At 36.1% G+C, this 24,590-nt stretch overlaps 1 protein-coding gene across 4 annotated transcripts in view; it reads right to left on the bottom strand.

The window, feature by feature from the left end:
• Positions 1 to 12,839: 12,839 nt before the first annotated feature.
• LOC104831609 (sodium channel protein type 2 subunit alpha-like) overlaps positions 12,840 to 24,590 on the bottom strand; it is a 49,727-nt gene continuing 37,976 nt past the window's right edge. For 3 of the 4 annotated variants that reach the window (XM_010567293.1, XM_010567317.1, XM_010567308.1), the window contains exons 20-26: positions 22,195 to 22,317; positions 21,643 to 21,924; positions 19,134 to 19,191; positions 18,207 to 18,340; positions 15,030 to 15,134; positions 14,352 to 14,622; positions 12,840 to 14,005 (exon numbers count right to left, since the gene is read on the bottom strand). In XM_010567293.1, the coding sequence (XP_010565595.1) occupies positions 12,840 to 14,005; positions 14,352 to 14,622; positions 15,030 to 15,134; positions 18,207 to 18,340; positions 19,134 to 19,191; positions 21,643 to 21,924; positions 22,195 to 22,317 (2,139 nt within the window). Of the gene's footprint in view, positions 14,006 to 14,351; positions 14,623 to 15,029; positions 15,135 to 18,206; positions 18,345 to 19,133; positions 19,192 to 21,642; positions 21,925 to 22,194; positions 22,318 to 24,590 lie in introns of all 4 variants that reach the window. The other variant, XM_010567300.1, reaches the window with a different exon arrangement.

Genomic DNA, 24,590 nt, shown 5'->3' with positions numbered 1-24,590 from the left:
GTTGTGCTAACCTAGGGGAAAGGGAAGGGCACGGCCTCTTTCACTTACATTGCCAGCTTATGGCAGTTAAATATGTTTGTGGAACTATGGCCTAATTTAGACCTTCTACTTGACAATTAGTAAGGATGAGACACTTTCAGAGCTGTCAGCTGTCAGAAGTGCTACTGAAACAAAAATCACAGTGAGTCACCAGCACCAGATCTTACTCACCAAAGAGTTCTCAAGAATTTTAAGGAGGGAAAGAGAAAGCCACAGATACATAAAATATACCCATTTAAATGAAATGATGATTGTATGATAACCAGCTTTATAAAAGTTATAACTGTCAGTATTACTCATACTATATTCACACTGAATCAGGAGATTCAAGATTAATGCATTACATTTCAAGGAAGGAAACTGGAATACTGGAAAATAATTTGATGTAAGTCTATAAAAGAAGAGAATAATTTTGCACTGATAATATGCAAAGAATATTTTCTTCCTAAATCACTCAACTTCAGGAAAATTCACTTATTTGCTAAGATTTGACCCGAACTTCTCTGTGTTCCATTCACTGTCTAGCAGCTGTGTTAATAAGTCTCTTATATAAACCCTGAACATGAAAAGTACCTAACAGCACTATAACAAACTGTTTCCAAGAACACTTTGACAAGACTTTCCCAGAATGCCTTTCACACCCACGTTGTGTAGGAACTGATAAACTGACAGTGTATCCTAGCAGATTTCTCAGCCACTTACAATATTCTTCAATTATATTGGAATATAAATGTCCCCATGTTTTTAATCTGCTTTGAAAGGCCAGAACAATTCTGGAGTTTCTAAAAGTACTAGGGTATTTAGCGCTGATAAAACCAATGAGTTGGCCCAACTCCTCTCCTAGGTAAGAACAACTAAGATTAGGAAAAGGCAGTGATATGGGATGCTAACTGAAGTGCACTGCACTATCTGTGATAGTAATGATTAATCATGATGTGTCAGTGTAATTGACGGTAATAGATCTAGATTATTTTAGACAAATTTGCACTTATCCCTTAATACATAAACTGAGCAGCTGCAGCCAGAAACTCTTGAGCATGTACGTTTTATAAATACGAAGAAAGCTGTGCAACTGCTCAATACCCCTTAACCTAAAGAATCCCCTCACTGAAATCAAGTTGAAAAATTTTCATGTTTTCAGTGGACTCATGATTTTATTACATCATTTTTCTTAATGCTAAACTAAAGAGTGGATTGCCTATACTACTAGTCATAAACCAGTTCAGCTGATTCAGTCTTTGACAGTCTGGAACAGAAGTTACTGCCCAGCTTCATTTTGTTCCTTTCCTTTGTGTTTATCCCTACTCTGCCCACCTCCCTGTGAGCTTTCTGAACAGTTACTTCTCTTCTTCCTTTCCATCTCCTGCCTTTTTTCCCCTCACCTCACACCCTGATAAACAGTAAAGAGCAGAGAACTGTGATGGAGAAACCCCGCCTCATCCACAACAGAGTTTGCCAGTTCTGCACTCAAGGCTTTCACCACAGTGTGCAGGGTGGAGGAATGACTTGTTAACTGTCGTGCTTTCACAAACAAATCTATTGAAGGGTTAAGATGCTCTGCTCTTGTTTGTGGTGTGCTGAAAGACAGAATTTTCTACCTGCTCAGTAACTACAGTGACTTATCCAGTGCCTTTGCAATGAACAGGCTGGGAAGAATCAGAAAGCAATAGGTTGGTCAGTCTCTCATCCAGGGAATCAGCTAAACCTTAGATTAGCTTGCTAACACATTTAGTAGCTTTTTGGCATTAAAGGTGCCTCAAGGTTTTTCACCACCCGAATGGCCAGCAGCTGGTGATCTCCAAGGAAGGTTTTCCAGAGCAGTATCTCAGCTGTGCTCAGAAAGACTAGAAATGTAGATTGGGCTCTGCCAGATTCTATTTTTAAATTATTTTTTTAATATACTTAGTGCTGTATAGGTTAGCAAGATTTTAGAAAAGTCATTAGGCACCATGAAAAAACTTTTAAAGTGTTAGAGAAACTCATAGCTGAAATTACCCTGACATTTAACTATACTCTTGAAACTGTTAAGAAAATGCAGTCAAACCTAAAGAAACTTTCACAAGTTTATGAATAAACCAGATATTTTCCAAAAGTGCTTATCACTTTCATCAGATGGGACATGTTTTAAAAGGATAGAATGAACTTATCTATATGAAAAAAAATAAGTACAAGCAGAAAGTAAGTTGGTTATCAGTCTCTAAGTATGAACTATTATCTGCTTCTGCTTACAGTTAATCAGGACATTTTAAGGTAGCATTTGTGCCATATTTCAAAGTTTTTTAATATAACTTCTAGAGTGTCTTCTGTCCCCATGAGGGACGGCTGAGTACTGTGCATCTGCTTTTCGAAGTATACATACACAAATCTATAGTTTTATGTGGAATACAATTACCTATAAAACCTAAAAGACTTCAACTTATCTCTAATTTAGTTTTCTAAAAAACAATGTCTTTTTTCTTCATGCTTTAACATTTATTCTAATTGCTGCTGAAGTCTATTTGCTAATGAGGTTACCTACCACCATTTGCTGGTGCTGTCATATGTGAAATAACTGCTACAGCTGATCCAATTACTCTTCAGCTCCACTGTTTGAACCATGTGCTGCAATAGATTGATTTGTGGTCTTCCTGCTTGAAAGGCAACTCTTCTCTCTTCCAGACTGAGAATAGAGCAGGAAGGAGAAGGAAAAGAGATGGAGACTGCATTATACTCTACTAGATCTGTCTTAAAGTCAGAAGGGAAAAGAACCTATGTCTAGAGAAACGGGTGTAGGCTCTCAGATGTGGCATTATAGGTAAATGTATTGAGCCCTTCATGTCAAATGAGTGCTACATGAATTTTGAAGCTGTTAAAATTTTTTTCAACTGTTAGACATGCAACTCAAAAGTTCAGTAGTTCTTTACCTGTGGAGAGGAGTAGTATCAGAATTGAGGAATATAGAGAACTTACATAATTTAATCCATTGTTTGGTTCAATTACAGTCGGCCTTCTAATATATCTTTTCACTGGACTTGATAACCTAAAACCAAAACTTGGGGATGAAGAAGGAATTTGGGCATCTGCAATAGGATTTGAGATGCAGCATGCTATGGTATACCAACTCTCACTTTCTCCAAAACCAGACTACTTATTGGGCATTTGAACCAATAGTGCTATACCCTGTTTGAATTGCTTGTTCAACCAAAGGGATATGCATGTCAAATGCATCTCACCTACACAAATAGAAACTTAAGAGGAGAATTCTGTGAGAAAATTCATACTGAGAATGACACACTTCAGATCAAATTCTTACACAGGACCTGATGACTGCTTTTGTTTTTTGTTTTGGGGTGTTAAAATACCTTAAAATATTTCTTTTACTATCCTTTTGAACCTTACACCACCTATGCACATCTGCTGCCCTTGCCTTTATAGATAAAGCACTTCCATAAAAGCGAATATGAATTCTGAACTTTTAAACCTTGTTATATGAGTAGACCTGAGCCTTGTAAGAAGTTTTAATATTCCCTTGTGTTCAAGCATCTCCATTTCTCCTGGGCTTTAATCAGGTGGTTGTCCTCGGAAAAAATCTATACTCTGAGATAAGGGAGAGAAATAAGAAGTCAACAGATTGTATTTTAACTTTTTTCCAGTTTTTACTTTTTTTCCTTTTTAGAAAAACCCAAGTTTTTACATATTCTTTCTTTAGATTTATTATGAATGCATAGAGATCAGGTCCTCAAAAATATCTCAATATAGTTGCTATGTGAGGTCTCCAACTAATCAAACCTTAGACCTGTCTTCCCAGGCTTCAGGGGAAACTTTTTGAAACATTCAGACATTTCCAGTACCTATGAAATCACTGTCAATGATAAAACGTAAAAGCCAGGAAACTAGGCAAGACAGTAGAACCAGGCTGTATGCATAATCCAGTGTCTAACTAATGGGATGACAACACACAAATTGTCTTAGTCTTGACCATCACGGACAGCACATGTCAAAATCAACTGCTGGTGCAAGCTGACATACTTTAATATTAAAGAAACATTATCAAAACAAATATTAGCAAAATGACAATGATATCTAAAAGCAATAAACACCTCTTCCCAGTATGTGGCACATAATTCTATCCCCTGAAAAGTTACTGGTAAAGATTTTGAAAAGAGCCATTGATTAAAAAAATGAAATTCATTATCTAAGAAATCTTAATTTTGAAAGAGTCCCAATCGTCAGTTGTTGAAACAATAACAGTGACAACTGCAGATATTAGAAAAAGCACAGTACAGCTTCTGTACACTTTACCTGTCTATTTATTTTAGTAAGAGGCAGTTCTAAAATACTGCCTTGGAAAGCTGGTTCTCATGTACTTAAAGTAATTGCTTTCATTTCTTCTCTTATATTGTCAGAGAATTGACAATAAATCAAGAAAGTACCCTGAAATCAAGCTATTAGAGATGCTGTATTTTATGCAGTAAACCTATAGATTTTAATGATTTATAATCTTGCAGAAATCCACACTTCATATACACAAACAGAAAGCTTTCAAGTGGGGTTATTTTTTTACTTTACAGTAATGTTGGTAAGCTAAAACCAATACATTCTCCCAATATTTGGCAGTTCTCAATGAAATTTGTTTTTAAATTTCTATTAGTTACTCACAGAATAGGCATAGTATTATTGTTAATTAATCTGGGTTATCATGCCAATGACATGGCAATCTAACCTTGATAGTCCAGGTGTAGTCTAATTGATAGCAGTTAGAAGGGCTTATTTACATTCTTTTCATACAGAAAGATCCATTAAATATTATTAATGCTTGCGCTATTGCACTACAATTATGCCATTTCCAATAGCTGGCTTTTCTAATATGCCAATTGCTGTCTTCCAACAATTCCAACTATGAACAGAAAAAGCAATATATTGATAATCTATGACATTAATAATCACACATAATATTAAACAAATGAATTATAGTGATATATATTATCACTATAGTGAGATATAGATCTTTTTTCTGCACCCAAGGTTAAACATAACTGCCCTGGTGGCAGTGGGGCAGTTTCTCTCCTGCCCCCCTGTAAGCAAGCACCTGCATGGTGCCTAGTTGCTGGCTGGGCTTAAACCACGACAGTGACTTATGTTGAACCTGAGGTGCAGAAAAGAATGCCACAAAAAGGGGTTTGAGATTAACTTTTTGTAATTAGAGAGACATTTATATTCATTATTTGACTCTGAAGTCCTTCCTGTCCATCCCTCTACATGCATGGCTTCCTTCCAGGGCCTTGAACCCCAGGGGTTACACAATACAACATTTTTATATATAAATAACATTTCAGAGACTTCTGTATGCTCTTGCATACACATCTAACGAGATCCTCTTAAATTCATTTCTTAAAGTCTTCTCCCTCCAAGATTTACCTTGAGCTTATAAATCTTACTTATCTTTAGTGAAATAATAATGCTAAATCCGTAACCTCTTCTATATGTTTTACATCAAAGATGACCAGTAATGGCGTATGTTGCAAGTCTTTGGCACAGCCGTCTTGAGAAAAATTAATGTCCTTCCCCAATATTGTACTTTTGAAGGCATGTCTTGTACTCTTCCTTAGACAAGGCAATAAGGAAGCAACCCTTTTACCATAAGGTAAAGACAGAGTCATTTTATTTAGACTACATAGCTAGAAGAGAGAAAGTAGAAATATTTCTGTTTTAGGAAGTCTGTAACTGGAAAACGGCTAAGTCAGAATGGGTTTGATTTAAATTCTACGGAAGGCTGTTGTACAAGGCCTATTGTTTTCAGTAGTTTTCAATCTGGATCTAATGTTAGAAGTGGATATACTGAGAAATTAGTTTTCTTTTCTAGGTGTAATTGAAAAGATATGGCTATTGCTATCGCCAACATGGCATACTATGGGTACTACTTACCTGTTCTTCCTTGAGGCTTCCACAAATATACTTCCATAAGAACAATGGCAAAAATGGAGTCAGAGCTTGTAGACTAACTGCAGCTCTGAAGAATGTGGGGTTTTTTTTCACTGTCTATATGGGGGGATACTGAGGAAACCTTTCAGATTCAGTTTCTTTGACTTAACAGCCCAGAAATTTTTAAAAGCTAAGAAATTGCACAGGAGTTTTTTGGACATTACTATTGACAAGGCTAGGAAGGCCTGCAAACTCAACCTTTCCCTGTCCTTCAGAGAGGAAAAACTATTTTGTTTTACTTCATGATGAATTTTTGAAAGAAGTTCATTCATACCACTTCAGTCTGAACTGTCATGTGAAATCTTCATGTCACGCAAAGGAACTGATAGTAGAACAGGGAAAGAAAGCTGGCATGCAAGTAGGTACCACATAATATGGAAAAGTTGAGCCTGCATGCCCTCCTATTACACCCTTTCCCCTTTTCTTTTTCTTAAGAAAAAAGAGGAGATTTTTAGACTCTAAAATTATTAAAGAAGTTTATATAATAATAGACATGAATAAATAGGGTACATACACATAAATACATTTTGGATATTAACGGATGTGTAAAGTATTTTTGGATCCTAGGTTTTAGTATGAAGTTTTCTCCCTGATTACAGAAGCAAAACAGATTCACTTGTGCCAAGACAACCATTTCTAATCGTACCCTGCTGCAAATTTTTCTCACTTTCATGTTCTTTGGTACAATATTTTAGTTTTAGAGTGCATCAACTTCCAATTAACTTCTGCAAAAGATTTTATATTAATAACCTTTCAGTAATATCTGCACTGTAATTTCCTTTCCTGTCATCAGTTCTTCTATGTACCTTTTGAAATTTCCTGTGTTTGAAGCTCTCCTTATATGGGGTAGAATTCAATTGTGAAATAAAGGTTTTAATCCTAAAACACAAGTAGAAAAGTCACATTAACATTTTATTATGTTTTCTCCATATCTGCCACTGGTTACCATCCTTTCAACACAAACATTCTCACTTCCATGTTCTTTTAGTTTTCATACAAAAGTAATGAAATTCTGAAAGATTGTTGCAACATGGCAGGTAAATGAAATTTCAAGTAATTGCTTTTCAAATAAATGAGAGAGCAAGAGCAGTAAAGCTGGTTGAGTTCACAGTGCTCTTGAGCATCACTCCCAAAATATTTTTTTTTCTTGGATGTACATGCACCTCCAGACAGAGGCTACCAGGAGCCTGCATTTATCTGCCCACCTATTTGTCACCACATAAATCACATCCAGTTTCCAAACTTACACAGTTAAAGTGTGAGCAGCTGCTTTCCATCTATATAAATAAATATACTAGTATTTGCAGCAATGCTGCATGAACCTTTATACATTACATTTAACGGCCAATCAAGAAGTTAGGACGAGAAAGGTTACAGGGATTCACAATGCCTATTATTAGAGAGAGCATTTTACCTTTTTGCCTGCCTGAGACCATGAACATCACTGGCATAGTCCAGTTTGCCTTATGTAGTGGATGCAGATGCAGTTTTTACTGAACATTATATACAGATATTTATGCAAGTATTGCTGCAGAATATGGGCATAAAGCTACCGTATAGTTTGGCAATCAAAAAGTACCGCATGACAGGTTGCTATGGTATCTGCAAGCATGACATTTTTATAAAGCAATACAGCATGTAATTCTCTGACCATTTTTGAACATGAATGTTACAGATACTTACTACTTTGAAAATGAAAACAGCTTATTACATTCTGTTTCAGATACACATTTTCTGAAAAACATTGTGGGTTTTTTTAATCAGCTGTCAGATTCTACAAAGATTATTATCAAGATTGCTGTTAACATAACATGCTTTTAAGACAATAGAAAATCCAAGTGCAGAGCATGTCTGGCACTGCTGGTTTTGATTGTTGTAAATTGTTTATGAAGTGTCATTCCTTATTTTCATCAAAAGCTTTTCTTGCAGCAGAGATCATGTGTGCTTCAGCATGCAATTTTCCCCTTCTGGAGGGATGACAATGTGCCGCAGTTTACTTTGCTTGGGTTACACTGCAGTCCCTGCAGTATCATCGTTTTTTTGGGGTGGGGTTTTTTGGGGGGTTTTGTGTTTGTTTTTTTTAAAGGCAAGCACTAGGATATGTCTGTTTCACTGTGCAACAGCTCCCACTGATCAGCAAGGAAAAATAAAATATGCTAAGTAACAGAGACTGCATGCTGTATCACAGACAAAACCTAGCTGTGCTCAGAGGAAGAGATGGGTACCATCCCCCACTGAAAATGATGCTGCTAATGCAGAGGTTTGTGAGCCATTAAATATTCCTACACTGCAGATATTTCAGATTATTTCTCCTAATGCATTATAAAGCCAGATAAGCCTTTCTGAATACATACTGTAAGAACAAGTATCGTAAGAATTTTCTATGTCCAAAAAAACCATTGCATTTTTAATATTACTTCATGTTATATATGACTGTTTGCCATGAAAATCAGACAGATACTTTCATATGTGATTCTTTTAGAAGGCTGGGGCTCTTTCATCGGTGCACCATGGGAGTAAATGAATAATGCCTATTAATAAAAGTAAAGCTAAAGCTATCTGTGGAATCCGCCAGTGCATCAACACCCTTCAACTATATTTTAGTAAGCTCAGATAAATGTGGCAGTTTTTAACCAATGTGGTGTCAGGTCTGGATACAGGGCCACATGCCCTACAGGGTAGAGAACCTAAATCCAAAACCTGCTGGTCCAGTCACAGAAGCATTACCAACAAAACTATCTTTATACAACAAGCCGAATTACCATATTGTAGCTTCATTAGTAGTTCATTTGTAGAACAAAACAAGTATAAAATCTATAAATTCTCTGCAAAACTACAGGCTGTCCCCTCTGCCTGTGACTGCAATTTGTATTTTCTTGATCCCTTCTGCTGCTGAAGACCCAGGCGCAGCACCACGGTCACCTGGCAGGTGGTTGTGCCCTCTTCTGGATGCAGTCAGGCTTAGCGATCTATTATCAATCCTGTGCTGCTGACAGCCAGAGGAGAGATACTCTTTTACTGAATCTGATGTATTTATGGTACTCAACAACATACATTTCTGCTTAAAAATAATACAGACAACGCCCAGAACATATTTTAGGTCTCTTTACAAACAAAAAGCAAATGAGCAATATCCTACCTCTTCCCCCTGCCATCTTTCCCTTTTATATTTTTACAATACCAGTAATTTTTTACGCTGGATACTGGACAAATCTTCTCCATAGAATTTAAACAGAGTTTTGCTATGGAGTCGAGCAAGGCCAAGATTTAAAAAACCTCAGAACTTCTTCCCTTTTATGTCCTAATATAGGTGTTGGTTGGTTGGTTTTTTGGGGACAGGGGTGGGGGGTTGATGGCACCTTCTTAAAATAAAATACACTTACATTCCTGGGTGGGTAAGAGAGAGTAAAGAAAGCTCATTTATGAGAATATTTTAAAGGAGCCTTTCTTATTAATTTTTCATTCTCTGTGAACTAGGACAGTAAGAGAGTGCAGTGTCCTCCCGTTCTAGGAATTTTGCTTAATGCTTTGCACACTGATATATGACTGACCCATTACACTGAAACATCTGTCTTATATCAACATAAAACATAAATATATTTTATACCTGCAGGTTAAGGAGGAAGACTGCAAGTCAACCGTCTTCCATCAAGGCAAATAACTTCCGGGGGTACTGGAATAATTTCAAAGATGTATAAAATGATACAAGTTTATTCAAATACATACACTTGTAATCTGCAAATGTACTACTCTTTTTGCAAAGGACCAAAAAGTTTAGAATTTGAGTCAACAAAAATGGAGAGTGACTTCAGTTGGATTAAGTTTCAATAAACATAACTTTAACAATGATAGAAATTTTATAGGCTAAAATTATTTTATAAATTACCTCACATACCTCTGCACACTACAAAATTTGTAGAAAATTACTACATACACATTTCATGCTTATACCACATAGAATTTTTAAGTTAACTATGTACCTGTCCAGCACTGACTTAAAACAATTTTGTTCTTTAAACAGCAATTCAAGAGTATGACCAAGATTTTTTAAAGCACTTACATTATTACTTTGTGTAATAACTGTTAGCAATTAAGACAGTAAAACAATAACTACTCTGGATCAAAAAAAAAAGAAATTTTAATTCAAATCAGATACAGTTACGAAAAACATACATATTGTCCTTCAAAGCAGAGCATAGTTGAGGGCTTTTTCCTATTAGCTGTATTAGCTATACAGCAGCTACTCTTCACAACAGAAATGAGAATGGGAAAAAAATGCATTAATTACCCCATGCAGAGGTTCACCTGCACACACCCTGCCCCATATCCTGCCACCTGTATGTAGTAACCTCTTGCCAGGGACCGCGCCTGTTAGGCTCTGTAAAGGCATCAGTTGCCTGAAGACAACAGTGGGACGGCCATCAACAGCTCTAACAGGTCTTTTTCCCTTCTCTTGGCAAGCGTGGATTTCTTGAGGGGGAATGGGATTGAAGTGACTCTGTTATCCCCCTGTGGGGCTATTTCGGTGACAGATCTCAGACCACCCACCCCAGGGTGAGCAGTGTCTGCTGGATCTGCTGCTCAGCAAGAATGTGGAGACATCCTCCACTGGACTTGGCCACCAGAGGACACCACTGGAGCTGTAAAAAACTGACAAAAAGCCACATTGCTGGAATGGGATTCTTTTCTGAATTCTAGAAAAACTTCTCTGGTCAGGACAACATAGGCATTTCATCTAGACGGTGACAAGTTGGTACTGATCTAAGTCATAAAACAACACGTGATCTAGATGTCTAAAACACATTGCCTCATTGCTAAAGTGGTTCCCCCTTAATTTTGCCAACTATTACTTGTTAACATGTATAAACTTCATACAATAAAAACACAAAGACTAAAACAAGTACATAAAAAGGTCATCTTTATTGTTTTGGGTTGTTAGCAATGTAGTTATTTTTGGTAAAACAACTTCCTGCATGCAGTTCATCAGTATGCTATGAGCCAATAGTTTCTATAAAAGCAGGAGCCCATCTATATTCTAGTTCTTGTGTAAGAAATGCAAGGTATTCCACTGTCCATTGCACAAGTTCACTATTCATTCTCATGAAGAAAGATGTTGAACAACAAATTATATTTAAAGCGCTTCTACTGCGGTATGAATCAACAAGAAAAGCAGACAGTGCGAGACTAACACTGGGGAAAAGCAATGTTCCTATGACTAAGATCACCCTGAAAATTGACAGACAGGATTATAATTTCAAAAGAAACCCTTCTATCTTGTTTCACATACAAAGACCTACCTACTGATCCATAAGAGAACTGTACTGTCCATTTCTTTTAAAATTATTCCTTATTAAAGTATGCAATTACCAATTCACATTGTATCTTAGGCTTCCCAACAGTAAAGTGTCACAGATAGACAGCAGTAAAAATTACTAGCAACATGAAGATATGTGTAGTTTCTTGTAATAAGTATAAAATGTTATAAAATAAAACTATTTTCAAAATAACAAGAATAGATCAATAGACATATATTATAAAAGGTTTTTTTCTAGCCCCAATATATTTGTCCTGTGTAGTCTGGTTATTTACTGCATACCTGCTGATTACAAAACTCAAACAAAATAAAATCTATAATGGCAGCAAACTATTGCTTACTGGTATGAGGAATGATGGTCTCATCGAATAGTTTTTTTTCTTTTTACCACTCACATGCCTTCCCATCTTAGATTTTAATAGCTGTAGGATAATAGCAGCAAGCATGCATCAGTTAAAGCTTCCCAATTATTTGCAGTATTACAGAATATATCATATTATGTGTTGAAATGTTATAAGCTACACTTACTAGGGTACATATGTGATGCAATAAATACAGTACTTAGGTCACTGTCTCTTTGTTCAAACAGGTATCACTGTGTAAAACAATTGATTAAATACCAGAGGATATTTTACTTACATATATAGTGTCAGCATTGATGATAAAAAAAGTAATCTAAATCACAATGCAGGATAAAGGTGATTTAAGTACATCCTTTTAGTCATCTCAGTTTTCTGCAGAAGATTGCATTACATACAGTGGAAACCTGACTAAAGTACCATGGGGGGGTCAAAACCACCTCTGATGTATGTATTTTGTGTCGCTGGCATGACCCATCCTTCCACAGTATGGAAACTTAAATCTGAGGTATACATTAAGGTAGTATTTGTCCCCAAAGGTATTTTGCTATCAATTTATACCTGTAGCTTTGATTATTGTCCTAAGTGGGATATATCCATATGAAATAAGAAGTCTAGAAACAGACTTTGTAATGAAGTATGGAAGCTACTCATGAAATTACAGGGTCTACAGTTAAAAAAAAGAAAAAAGACTACCACTTTTTTTTATTTCAGTAATTCCCTGTAGGCACAATTTGGCATTTGTAGCAGTATGTGAATTAAAGCAAATGAGATCATGAAAAAAAATGACACACATTGAACATACACAGGAGATGAAATGTACACAGTGCATACACTTATTCCACAAAAATACAGACTTACTACGACCGGTAATTTTGCACTCCATTAAGGGTTCCTACAGTCCAAGTAGAAATCTTGTGTCTCCTCTCCATTAGTGCCAGCTGATGATAAAAACTATGCTTCTGCAAGGTTGCTTCCCTGTTACAGACTGAGAGTTTGCTAGTGAAGGGTCATTATCTTGGTATAGGCACTGACCGTAGCAGTGGGTAAATATGTAAAAACTTGTCATTTTGGCGTAGTCTTCCAATAAGAGCGCTATTGATAGAAACATCATCTTCTCAGGCTTGTGAACATTCATCATGGACAACCTCTTTATCTTTTACTTTTTATTTCCTTTTCTGTCTTTCCCCTTGTTTTTCTGATTTATCATCATCATATTTTTCTTTTTCTTGTTTTGTTACACTGTCATAAGAAGGTGGATATGTGGTGGATGCAGACATATCCATTTTCTCTGGAGGTGAGTTTTCACTTAGCTTACCAATAATCATATCTTTTTTGATAAGTAGATCAACCCCATCTTTCCGAAACGAAAGTTTCTTTACTGACCGTCTTAAAAGATAACATCTATAAGCACGCTGAATGATAGTAGCAGACACTTCCTCCTGTTTCCGTTTTAATGTAGTTGTAATTGGTTCATAGGAGACTTTTGAAGGATTGGCTGCCATAAACCGATCTTCCATTTGTATTCTGAGGGCATCCATCTCGTCACTTTCCCCCAAAACACGCTTTGTGAAAGCAAACAAGATGTCAAGGCAGTGAATTCTGTCACCGCTTACCATGGGTAGATCCATTGCAATAAGTTGAATTGTGTTTGGTTTTGGTATATTAAGAGGAGGATCCAGAGAAGCTGCAAAATCAGACAATTTGCTGTATTCTATGAATTGTGTTGCATCTGGATCATACTTTTCCCAGACTTCATAGAACATCTCAAAGTCATCCTCGCTCAAGGGTTCAGCACTTTCTTCAGTAGCAACACCGAAGTTCTCCAAAATCACAGCAATGTACATGTTCACCACCACCAGAAATGATATGATAATGTAGCTGACAAAGAAGAAAATCCCAACGGAAGGGTTGCCGCAGTCGCCTTTAACAGAGCTCCCCGGATGAGCTTTGTTAGGGTCACAGTCTGGCTCCCCACTGTTAAGAATTGGGTCTAGCAAACCATCCCAGCCAGCAGATGTGGTAATTTGAAATAGGCAGATCATGCTGTTGCCAAACGTTTCAAAGTTGAACATGTCATCTATACCAGCTTCCTGCTTAACATAGGCAAAGTTGGACATGCCAAATATCGCATAGATGAACATGACCAGGAACAGCAGCAGACCAATGTTGAACAGAGCAGGAAGAGACATCATCAAAGCAAAAAGCAGAGTGCGGATTCCCTTAGCGCCTTTAATGAGACGCAGGATTCGACCGATTCTGGCAAGTCGTACAACTCTGAATAAAGTGGGGGACACAAAGTACTTTTCAATCACCTTAGCTAGAAACATACCTGTGAAACGTAAAAATAAAATTAAAAGGGTAACATTTTATCACAGATTAGATTTTCTACAACAAAATATAAATAAAGAACATCTCTACCTGTGGAATTAGTGGAAATTATAATTGGAGATAAAATTTATCTGCTATGGGTAATTTAAACTTTTTTCCAGCACTCTTAGAAAGAGTATTAAAATTAATATAGAATTATTAAGAAAGTTACTATTCTAAAGTATGCTTTTCATTTCCTAAATAATCAGGAGACTTTCAGTATTTCCACTGATCTGTAAAACTTGACAGAGATAAAGCATTTAATACATGTCTTACTATATTTCATTTTGAATATAAGAATTTCTTACCTACTATTGAAAGAATAACAACCACAAAATCAAAAATATTCCAGCCAACGGTGAAGTAATAATAACGGAGTGAGAACAGTTTGAGGACACATTCTCCAGTGAAAAGAACAACAAAGACCAAGTTAATCCAGTATAAAATATTTTGCATCAGTTCACCCTGGCCATCTGTTTCTATCATCATGGTGACCATGTTAAGACAGATGAGAACCATAATGGTGATGTCAAATGCTTGCTTTGTTACAATATCAAATACCAGACCTTGCAATTTGTTCTGAGGGGAGAAAAAAGAAAAGGTGGTATTATCTTGCACATAATGAACATCCTTTTCCTCCCTTCATTTCCTTCTTCCTCCCCCAAAATATACAACCAAGCAAAAGGCTGAAAAATCTAAAAGCACTGTTCAGTAACTTCTTTATTTTCCAGCTCTAAGTTTTCCCCTCAAAACCCAACAGGCTTCTATTTCTTCAGATTCTTTGATTTGCTACTTCCTCAGGCATAAAAAATGTGAGAGATTTTCTCCTGCAGAACAGAAATATGTACATGTTTCAATTCAGAATGAAGGGCTAATTTGACTTCGGCCTAAACCATTTTAGAGTTGAGAGAAATTTTTTGATAGTTAATGTACTGCTGCGATTTCTTCCCAAATGTATATGATACAAGAATAGGACATATTCTTACCGCTGGTCTAGGTATAGGTTTTTGTGGTTTCTTGGATCCCAGCTTCTTCATTGCATTGTAATATTTCTTTTGTTCTTCTGTCATGAAAATGTCTTGACCTCCAAGGTAAAATAATAAAACCAGAACAGATTACAGCCAAGCCTTATAATCCATTAATTCACAGCACTGCAGAACATGGTTTTTATGGACCACGTATTCATTCTTATACATTGTTACCAAAACCAAAATATAGTAATTATATCAAGGATTGTTAAAATATCTGGCAAGTCTTGATGGAAAAATAAAACAAATTAAGGAACGGAAAAAACCTCCAGGACTTCTATCTATTTGTTATTAAAAAAAAATACATACCTGATTAATTCAATTAAATACGTACAAAAAAACCCTTGTAAAAATATACATTCCATAGATACTTATAAATCTAACATCATAAACTCCACACTGTAAATCAATTGACCAGAAATAGAAAAGCTTCAAAGGTAGAAAGATTCACCAAGAGCTGATACGCCTTCAGGGAAACTGTATGAGGAAAAAGAAATTACTGATGTGACTTTTCAGGATGCACATTTTATCATTTCAGTATGGATATCTCAGTTCAGATGTTTTTTTGCCACAGTAGTATTTCCACAGTGTATGTGAGGGTTGATCCCCCTACATTGTACAGAGATCATCAGAAGCGTGGGCTTACTCTGGGGTTTCTTGCCTGAATAAGAGGACAGCAGTCTGAGTAAAAGAGTATCTAGACCGGGATGTGTAATACATGTATGGAAACACTTGTCAGGAAGACAATTTCTGTTGACAAGTAACTTCCTTTTTTTCTTTAATGCATTTGTTTGTAAGTACGTTCCAGGTATGCATGATGCCAAAGCAGTGGCACTTGGAAACGGCTTTCAGAGTCACAGGTGATTCTGTGACTTGTCAAATGAAGTGTCAATCTTATTGAGAAAGTAATGATGAATCCAGATGAAGACGTGCTTGAGTCTTTCAGCAGTGGCTACACATAGACATGAACATTTAGAAGTCAAAAGAAATCCTATTTATCATGCTCTCATAATAAGCCAAATATTCAAGTAAAATTCAGTTCTTAGAGAGTAAGGGTTTTGGAAGAAAAACAAGAAATTAATTTGCTGATTATGGTGGAAATCTGATGTGACTCTGTCAGGAGATTTAACCCAGTGGGAAATAAAAACAAAACAAAAAAAAAGCAAGCTAGAAAGGAACTGGCATTGAACTGAGGATTTCTTCTGCTGCCTTATTGATGTAATGGCTATCAAGAGTGAATAAGTCATCATTGTCTCAGTGTGCTATCCATAGGGAGAATAGTGGTCTCAAGACACATTATATCCCTTTGAGGACTGTAATGGTTAAGAATTTGACAGCTAGTGGAACACTTTTTTCCCCATGGGAACTAATGTAATGAAAGTAGGATGCACACAGGGACCAAAGAAATGCACACAGTTTGACTACACAGGGACAGTATATTGCAACATGAGGTCTTTCCCATTCATATTCCAACAATGTTGCCCAAAATGGAGAGATCTCAGTGATGTGAAGGCAGAACAAAGGCAAGAAAAATACTGCTGGGTGGCTGTGCACTGCATGATCTGCACATTTCTATGAGCATAGGTTCATCTATAAATTCAAAAGACAGGCGACTAACATTTGCTAATTTGCTACATGAAACTGAAGAATAGCACGTAGATAGAGTTTTCCCCAGCCTAATTGTTGTTCTTTGTGATATCTGTGGTATTTGACTTCCTTGGTGACAGTTACAACAGCTACAAATGTACAAGGGGTGTATACCACGCTGCCAGAAAAAGCCCTTCAGCAGGAACCCTTCTCTGGCTTCTGAGTTATAATGACTACAGTAGACGGTGTCTGCCAAGTGAACTTAATAGAATTTATAATCACCTCATTACCAAGTAAGGTCACCTTGTTACATACAGACTGACAAAATGCCAATAGCATGTATATAACCTTAGTCTTCCTCTCCAAGGATAAGAAACTGAACCACCTTCCTTTTAAGTACTGGAAGCCCCCGATGTTTATTCCAAGGGAGGTGCAAACATCTTGAAGGATGAAGATGTCATCAGGTTTGGAACCACAAACTCATCTTTTCTATTATGTGGGTCTGCAGATAAGAGACTCAAAGGATCTGAAGAAGCAACATACAAAGCTGCAGACTTCAATCTCAACTGGAAAGATTTACTGGAAGTTTCCACTGCAGTAAGTCTAGCAATATCTTTTTTTCAGTACAATGAATAAACTTGACAAACCATCTAGAATCACAAATTAAGAAATTATGTACTGCCAAAATCAATATTCCAGTATGATTCTGCTCCAAATGTGTACAGGAAAATAAGACTATTGTAGACCTTAGACAGCATTTATAGTTTAAATAATAAGTAGAATTTAATTTGCCATCATAGTCTGAATTTTAATCGATTTAAATGCTACTGGAGTTCTTGGCACAATCTTGTGCTCATTTGAATAATAGAAACAATTGCAGTTGAAAAGAAAAACTACACGTTTTCAAATGTCAACAATTTTCTTTCTCTTGCGAATTCACTAACTCATGAGACAGTTTCCCAACCCTCTCTAATCTTACAGTAGAGAGTAGTTCCAGCATTCATCCTGTCTGTATTAGTCTCTTTATAATTGAGAAGGCCTTCACAGTACTGCTATACGTTATCTGTGTATCAATTTTGATATTTGTAGTTTTGCATATTCTCTTCTTCCCTGTCATCTATTTGCTTGAGTTAAGTCATCTCCATTTTCACATAGCTTTGTCACAGCACTGTAAGGGTGAGTGAAACACAATACATAACTTTCTGATGTATGACATATCATTGGGCTGTACAGGGATGTGGAGAACACTCGGACATTCAGCGAAAAATAATACATAACTTTCTGATGTACGACATATCATTGGGCTGTACAGGGATGTGGAGAACACTTGGACATTCGGTGTAAGTTTAAATTACTTCAAATGCCTTAAAAAGCAAAGACTATTATTTCATTATTTTGAATAGAATAAAAGGAAATCTTAATAGGTGATTTCTTTTTTTTCTTTCTATTACTATGAGAAATTTCAGACACTCATATTTATCCTTGCATACATTTGCTGAATGCTCAATAACAATGAAGTGTAGTGAAAATGAAACACGTGATACTTATCTTCTTTTTTTGTTGGTTGAAGTTATCTATGATGACACCAATGAATAAGTTTAGGGTGAAAAACGATCCAAAGATGATAAAGGCAACAAAGTAAATATACATGTACAGGTTGTCCTCATACTTGGGCTGTTTCTCTGTCTATGTAACACAGAAAACCAGGAATACATCACAAATAACAGTTAAGACAAATTACAGTATACCAAGCAGGAATAGAAGTTGCATCCAGCTGGACAGCAACTCCTTGACAAGGTGGGAAAAACAGCTGTTTTGGAGCACACCCTACACTTCCCTTATCTTTGAACTTGAAAATCTATTTAATAATGTGTCTATAATTGCATCACAATCCCCTTCTCTCTGCCAGTTCCTCTCTAATGACATTTGATGTTTCATGTAATTTCTACTAAATTTGACAGAAGTGTGCAAATCTCAAAAGCAATTCAGTTCCTATGGACTTTATGCAAATCAGAAGCTGGATAGAGGAGAGATGCAAACAAATACCAGCATTAACAGAAAAACAGGCAAAATTCAGCCATTTTATTTTTTGAGATCGCCAGAGTCTGCAGCTCTGGATTAGCTATTGCAGGTGATGTCACTTGATTATTTGGGTTATTTCTGGAGACAAAGGAAAAACTTGTTTCCTAATCTGTACAATCACAGTGACATAAATTAATAGGAAACCAGATTTTATTAGTTTATTTACAGATTACTTATTAAATTAGTAACACTTTATATAGATCTACTGCTATAATTTTTTTTTACCTATTAAAAGTATATGCACTTAACTACTTTATAGTGCATAGCTTTATACAGAAAATGTGTTAAGGTGTTATCTTTTTATTCTTTATATTTTACTTTATTTCAACTGCCATCCAAGAAGCATTACATTAATCTTATATTTGTTTTCACTCGGTAAATTTTATATTGCACTTACTTCTCTAGAATCAACCGCAGCATACATGATGTTCGTCCATCCTTTAAATGTTGCCTAAAAACAAAGTTTGTTAATATTTTCTATCAAAGCTCCAATTTTGTAAACATTCTAAATAAAACACTGTCTTCTGCAATGTATTTGCACCCACAAAAATAAAGAAGAATATTAAATGTCTGGTAAGACATGCGTGAATTATTCACAGGAAGTAATTTACTGTGGAATACTTTTCCCTAATACATAAACACTGAATAAAATCTAATCTTCATGTAAATTCATATAAACTCTATGTGGGATGAGTTACAATCAATATCTGAGAATAACAGGAAGACTGCAAATTTTAAGAAGGCACTCGGTTCTAACTTTCTGATTACCAAAAAACTGGAGGAGGACTCCAAAAATCAGCCACCATGGGTTGGCATTTTTCAGACAGAATATGCAAATAGTCCTAGAAGAAACTCCAGAAGACAAGTAGTCCCATCAAATCTTAAGAACATAACAGAATCATAGCATGGTTTGGCTTAGAAGGGACCTTTAGAGATTATCTAGTCCAAACTCTCTGCCATGGGCAGGGACATCTTTCAACTACATGACACACTTACAATAATGGGGCATCCACAACTTCTCTGGGCAAGCTGTTCTCACCACCTTATCATTAAAATAAAAAAATTTCTCCTCATATACAAACTAAATCTACCCTCTTTCTGTTTAAAACTGTTGCCCCTTGTCCTGTCACTACAAGACTTGGGAAAAATTTTCTCTCCGTGTTTCTTATAAGCCCTCTTTATATACTGAAAGGCCACAATAAGGTCCCCCTGGAGCCTTCTCTTCTCCAGGCTGAACAACCCCAACTCTCTCAGCCTTTCTTCCAGCCCTCTGATCTTCTTCTTGGCCCTCCTCTGGACTCACTTGAAGAGGTCCATGTCTTTCTTGTACTGATGGGGTCTCATGAGAGTGGGGTGGATGGGGAGGATAACCTCCCTAGATCTGTTGGCTACACTTCTTGTTATACAGCCCAGGATATGATTGGCTTTCTGGGCTGCAAGTGCACACTGCCAGCTCATGTCCAATTTTTTGTCCACCAGAATCCCAAAGTCCTTCTCTGCAGGGCTGCTCTCAATCCATTCACCCTCCAGTCTGTACTGATACTGGGGATTGCCCTGACCCAGGTGCAGGACCTTGCACATGGCCTTGTTGAACTTCATGAGGTTCACAGGGGCCCACTCCTCAAGCCTGCCAAGGTCCCTCACAATGGCATCCCATCCCTCTAAGCATATCAACTGCACCGCTCAGCTTGGTGTCATTTGCAAACTGCTGAGGGTGCACTCAATCCCACTATCTATGTCACTGATGAAGCTATTAAATAGTAGTGGTCCCAGTGTAGACCCTTGAGAGACACCACGTGTTACTGGTTTCCACTTGGACATTAAGCCGCTGACTGTAAGTCTTCGGACACAGCCGTCCAGCCAATTCTTTATCCATCTAGAGGGCCTTCCATCAAGCCTACTCCTGTGAGCTATGATATTAAGTAAAAACAAGGTATGAATGGTATGTTTACTGGAAACATTACATAGCTGAACCATTCTATACAACATATGTTACAAGAGCTAACAGCACTGCTGTCCTCTACACTGGTAATTTATGCAACTGCCTAGTGCTATTTAGCAATAGCTAGTGTTATTCCCTGGAGCAATCAGATGGTAGCCTGCTGGCACAATACTAACTACTAAATACTACCAGTTGGAGATTTTTAAAGACAGAATAATTACCAAGTACTTATGAGCACAAATATTTTCCCAGAAGCAGTTTGTCAAGCAAACCCAAATACGAATGTAGGCTTCTGTCCTATTGGCTCCAATTTAGACGCTGCCTCTAAAGAAGGCTTGTGCTTAGAAATCTAGCACTAGCAAATTCTGCAAATGCTCATCCACAGTTTAAAAACAAGCTAAAAACTATCTCTAAAAAACCCACTTGATAATAATAGACAACGACTAGAGTAGGACTAGTAAGAACAGTAAAAAGGGAAAGAAGAGAAAGGAAAAAGTGAATTTAAAACCTTTTTCTAAATCAATAGTTGGCTCTCTTCTTGTTTGAAGATCAGATGAGCCCTAGAATATATCTATTTGACTACCATGGTAAAAATTTAAGTCAACATGCCTTAACAGATCAAGCAAATAAAAGAAAATTCATCCTAGCTGCCTTTTTTTTTTTTACTTTTAACTAGATAATGTATTTCTGTAGAACTTGAAAAGGTGCCAGTAGTTGGGTGCCAAGGGAACTTTATATCCCTCCGGTAGATATTAGATATTCCTCCTCTTCCAAAATGGCCACAGAATGTATCAGATTTTTACCATAAGCAATATTAATTAGCTTCATAGAACACAATTATAAAATCAAATCCTGCATCCGTTCATATATTGTAAAATAACACTGAAAATTATGGAACTAAGGGTTACTGCTACAAAAGTTAAAGCTGGAAAATTAATTTATCAAAATTTATACACTTACTACTTGAAGCAGAGAAAGATAACCAGCTCCAACATTATCAAAGTTTACTTTCACATTTTTCCACCGAACATCCACAGAAGTCATCATAAGATTTTTACACACAGTTGCATTACTGACTTTCTCTGGTGGGAAATTCTCACCAGTTGTGGTGTTAACACAGTGATAGAACTTGCCAGCAAACAAATTTACTCCCATGATGCTGAAAATTAGCCAGAATGTAAGACAAACCAGAAGTACATTCATAATGGATGGGATTGCTCCAGTAAGAGCATTCACAACCACCTAGTAAATAAACAGAGAGAAAAATACTTTTTAAAAACAGTATGTAAAGAAGTAAAAAGATCACTTTTTATTTCAAATGTAGCAAAAAATTTAATGTAAAACATTAAAATACTTTGAAGTAATCCTAACAGAAAAGGAATAACACATAATACAATCAAACATGCTACTGTTGGCCTTGAAAACAGACATGCAGTTCAGTGCTCCTCTGTGATTTTATAATTAGGCATATTTTTATGGATTTGTTTTACACACTATTTCTTTTTTTCTTACCCTCATGCCTTCAAAGCGTGACAAAGCTCTTAAAGGTCTCAAAGCTCTTAATGTTCGGAGGGATTTAATTGCACTGAGTTCTGAGAAACCAAGGGCATTAGCTACTAAGCTAACCAAGGAGACCTAGAGGAAACAAAGCAAAACAAAAGAATTTTTTTTTTTTTAATAGCCTCACAATACAAATGTAATGCCTCAAGGAAGAAAACTTTGATCTGGATATCAGAAAAAAGTTCATTAGGACCCTAAACTTCTAGTAAGAACAAATAAAAAAGAACAAAAAATTTAAAAAATTAATAGAACATTGCGTGTAAATTTCAGAACGTTTTAAACAGAGACCTTAATCTCTGCAATTTTCATCACAGAGTGCTAGTTAGAAGAATACACATCATATCTGTGCAAAATGAAGGGCAATTTGGACAAAAAGAACTTGAATAAAAGCTCATCTTCCCAATAAACTCAGCCAAAGCCTGAAATGTACTGAAAACCCAATCCCATTCTACGTGACATGTTACAATACTAAACAGTGCTCTACTACAGATGCATTATTATAGTCATGATAAAATGTGAGCCAGCAGCATTTGCTTCTGCTAATTTGCACTTAGAGTAATTCACATAACAGCAGATATATAAATAACCAGTAATTCATATTGCCTGCAGATGATGACAGGCTTGGAAGTGGTATATACTCAGTCAGACAGGAATCTGACATGTGTGACTCCTAACTGTACGATAAACACAAAGAAATACCAATGTCAATACAATTACCTAAAAGCAATGCACTCAAATGCATAGAACAGTAGACAGCACTTTCCTGGGAAGTGGAGTTATGACAGAGGTAATAATTTAATTGTGAGCTATGGCTTGTCGTCTTTTCAGACTACTGCAATCTGGATATTTCAAAATCATAATATCAAGTACCAGAAGAAAATCTGTGTTTACCTCCATTTGGCAAAAAACACTGTTTCCAGTGTTTCAAGTTCAAAACTGAAGTTAAAAATTCTAAGTCCAAGAATGATCAAGAAGCTGGTAGATATGTTTTAAGAGTTATCTGCCTTAGAGTATTGAAATGGGTTAAACAATGGCACTTTATAAAATACATAGACAATGAGGAGAAACTGTCTAACTTTTTATGTTTTTTAAACATAGCATGCAATGTTTTCATAAAATCAAGGGTGCTTTTAAAAAATCAGGATGCAATGTTTTTTGTAAATCGCACAAACTAGTTAAAACCAAATTAACTCAAGGAACTCAACATCTGTGCAATATGTGGAATACAAGCCAGTGATCACTACAATACCTTATCATGGTGACTATATACCTGTACTTATAAAATAACCCATCGAAAACTTTAGATAATTCAGCTGCTGAAGTAATTATAATTAGGCCACACAGTTCAAGAGAAGAAAATTTAATTAAAAAAAAGGAAAAAAGAGAACTAGGACAAGATTCAGAAAAAAACCACATTCACTGAGTGGAATGACCGTTTATGCCACCAATCTGAATTCCTATACAAACTCAACTATAATACTAAATTTCAGAAGACTGTGCCTTCTTTAAATTCAAATGCTAGACAAGCATTTAGCACAGAAATCATTAATCCATATGAATCCATCAAGACCTTAAGATCATTAGGCCTTACTTTTATAATTCTAGTGAAGATGTAGAGAAAATCTGTTTCAAGTATTCCTGTCAGATAACCATATTTTCTTACATAATGCAGTTATTATATTTTCATATTTGCATTGCAAGAAATCCTCTTCCTGCAAGACTGGCACATCTCTACTTAATGATGCCATAATTTTATCTTTCTTTGTAAACTAAAATATAATTTAATATACTACTTTCTTCTACTTTCTTTTTTTGGAGGGGAGAAAGGTAAGGGAGGATAGTTCATCTCATCACACAGTGCTGATGGCAATTAAAGCCTAATTTTTCTGGTACCATCTGTGGATGTGTGTGCATATGCAAATAAGCTTCTTTTTTTTTTTTTTTTTAAATAAATAATTTCCTCCTCTTCCTTATTTATGATCATGGTTTGGACAACTCCTGATACCAGGCTCTGAACTTTCTTCCACATACAAAAGTGCTAATTGTAACACTTCTGTGATGTAAAATTAGACAATAATATTGTATACTATCACAAATACAGTAAATTCAAAAGGTATATTGTAACAAAAAGAAAGGGAAATGTAAAAAATACACTGTAATGATACATGTGAGACAGAATCCATCCTCACCTTCACTTGAACTTTCTGTTCTTATAACTACCAAATGGGGCATTTGCAGAAAAGCACATTGTTAACGTAAGGTGGAAACACCTTTCTTTGGATTTGTTAAACTGCTTGTGTTTCGGACAATTAATGTGCCTTGAGATTTATTTCTTCTTTTAAGACTGT

Source organism: Haliaeetus leucocephalus, unplaced genomic scaffold (genome assembly GCF_000737465.1).
Source record: "Haliaeetus leucocephalus isolate CR32 unplaced genomic scaffold, Haliaeetus_leucocephalus-4.0 Scaffold1, whole genome shotgun sequence".
Lineage (NCBI taxonomy): Eukaryota > Metazoa > Chordata > Aves > Accipitriformes > Accipitridae > Haliaeetus > Haliaeetus leucocephalus.
The sequence above is the reverse complement of the archived record's forward strand: the minus strand, read 5'-3'. Positions and strand labels throughout refer to the sequence as shown.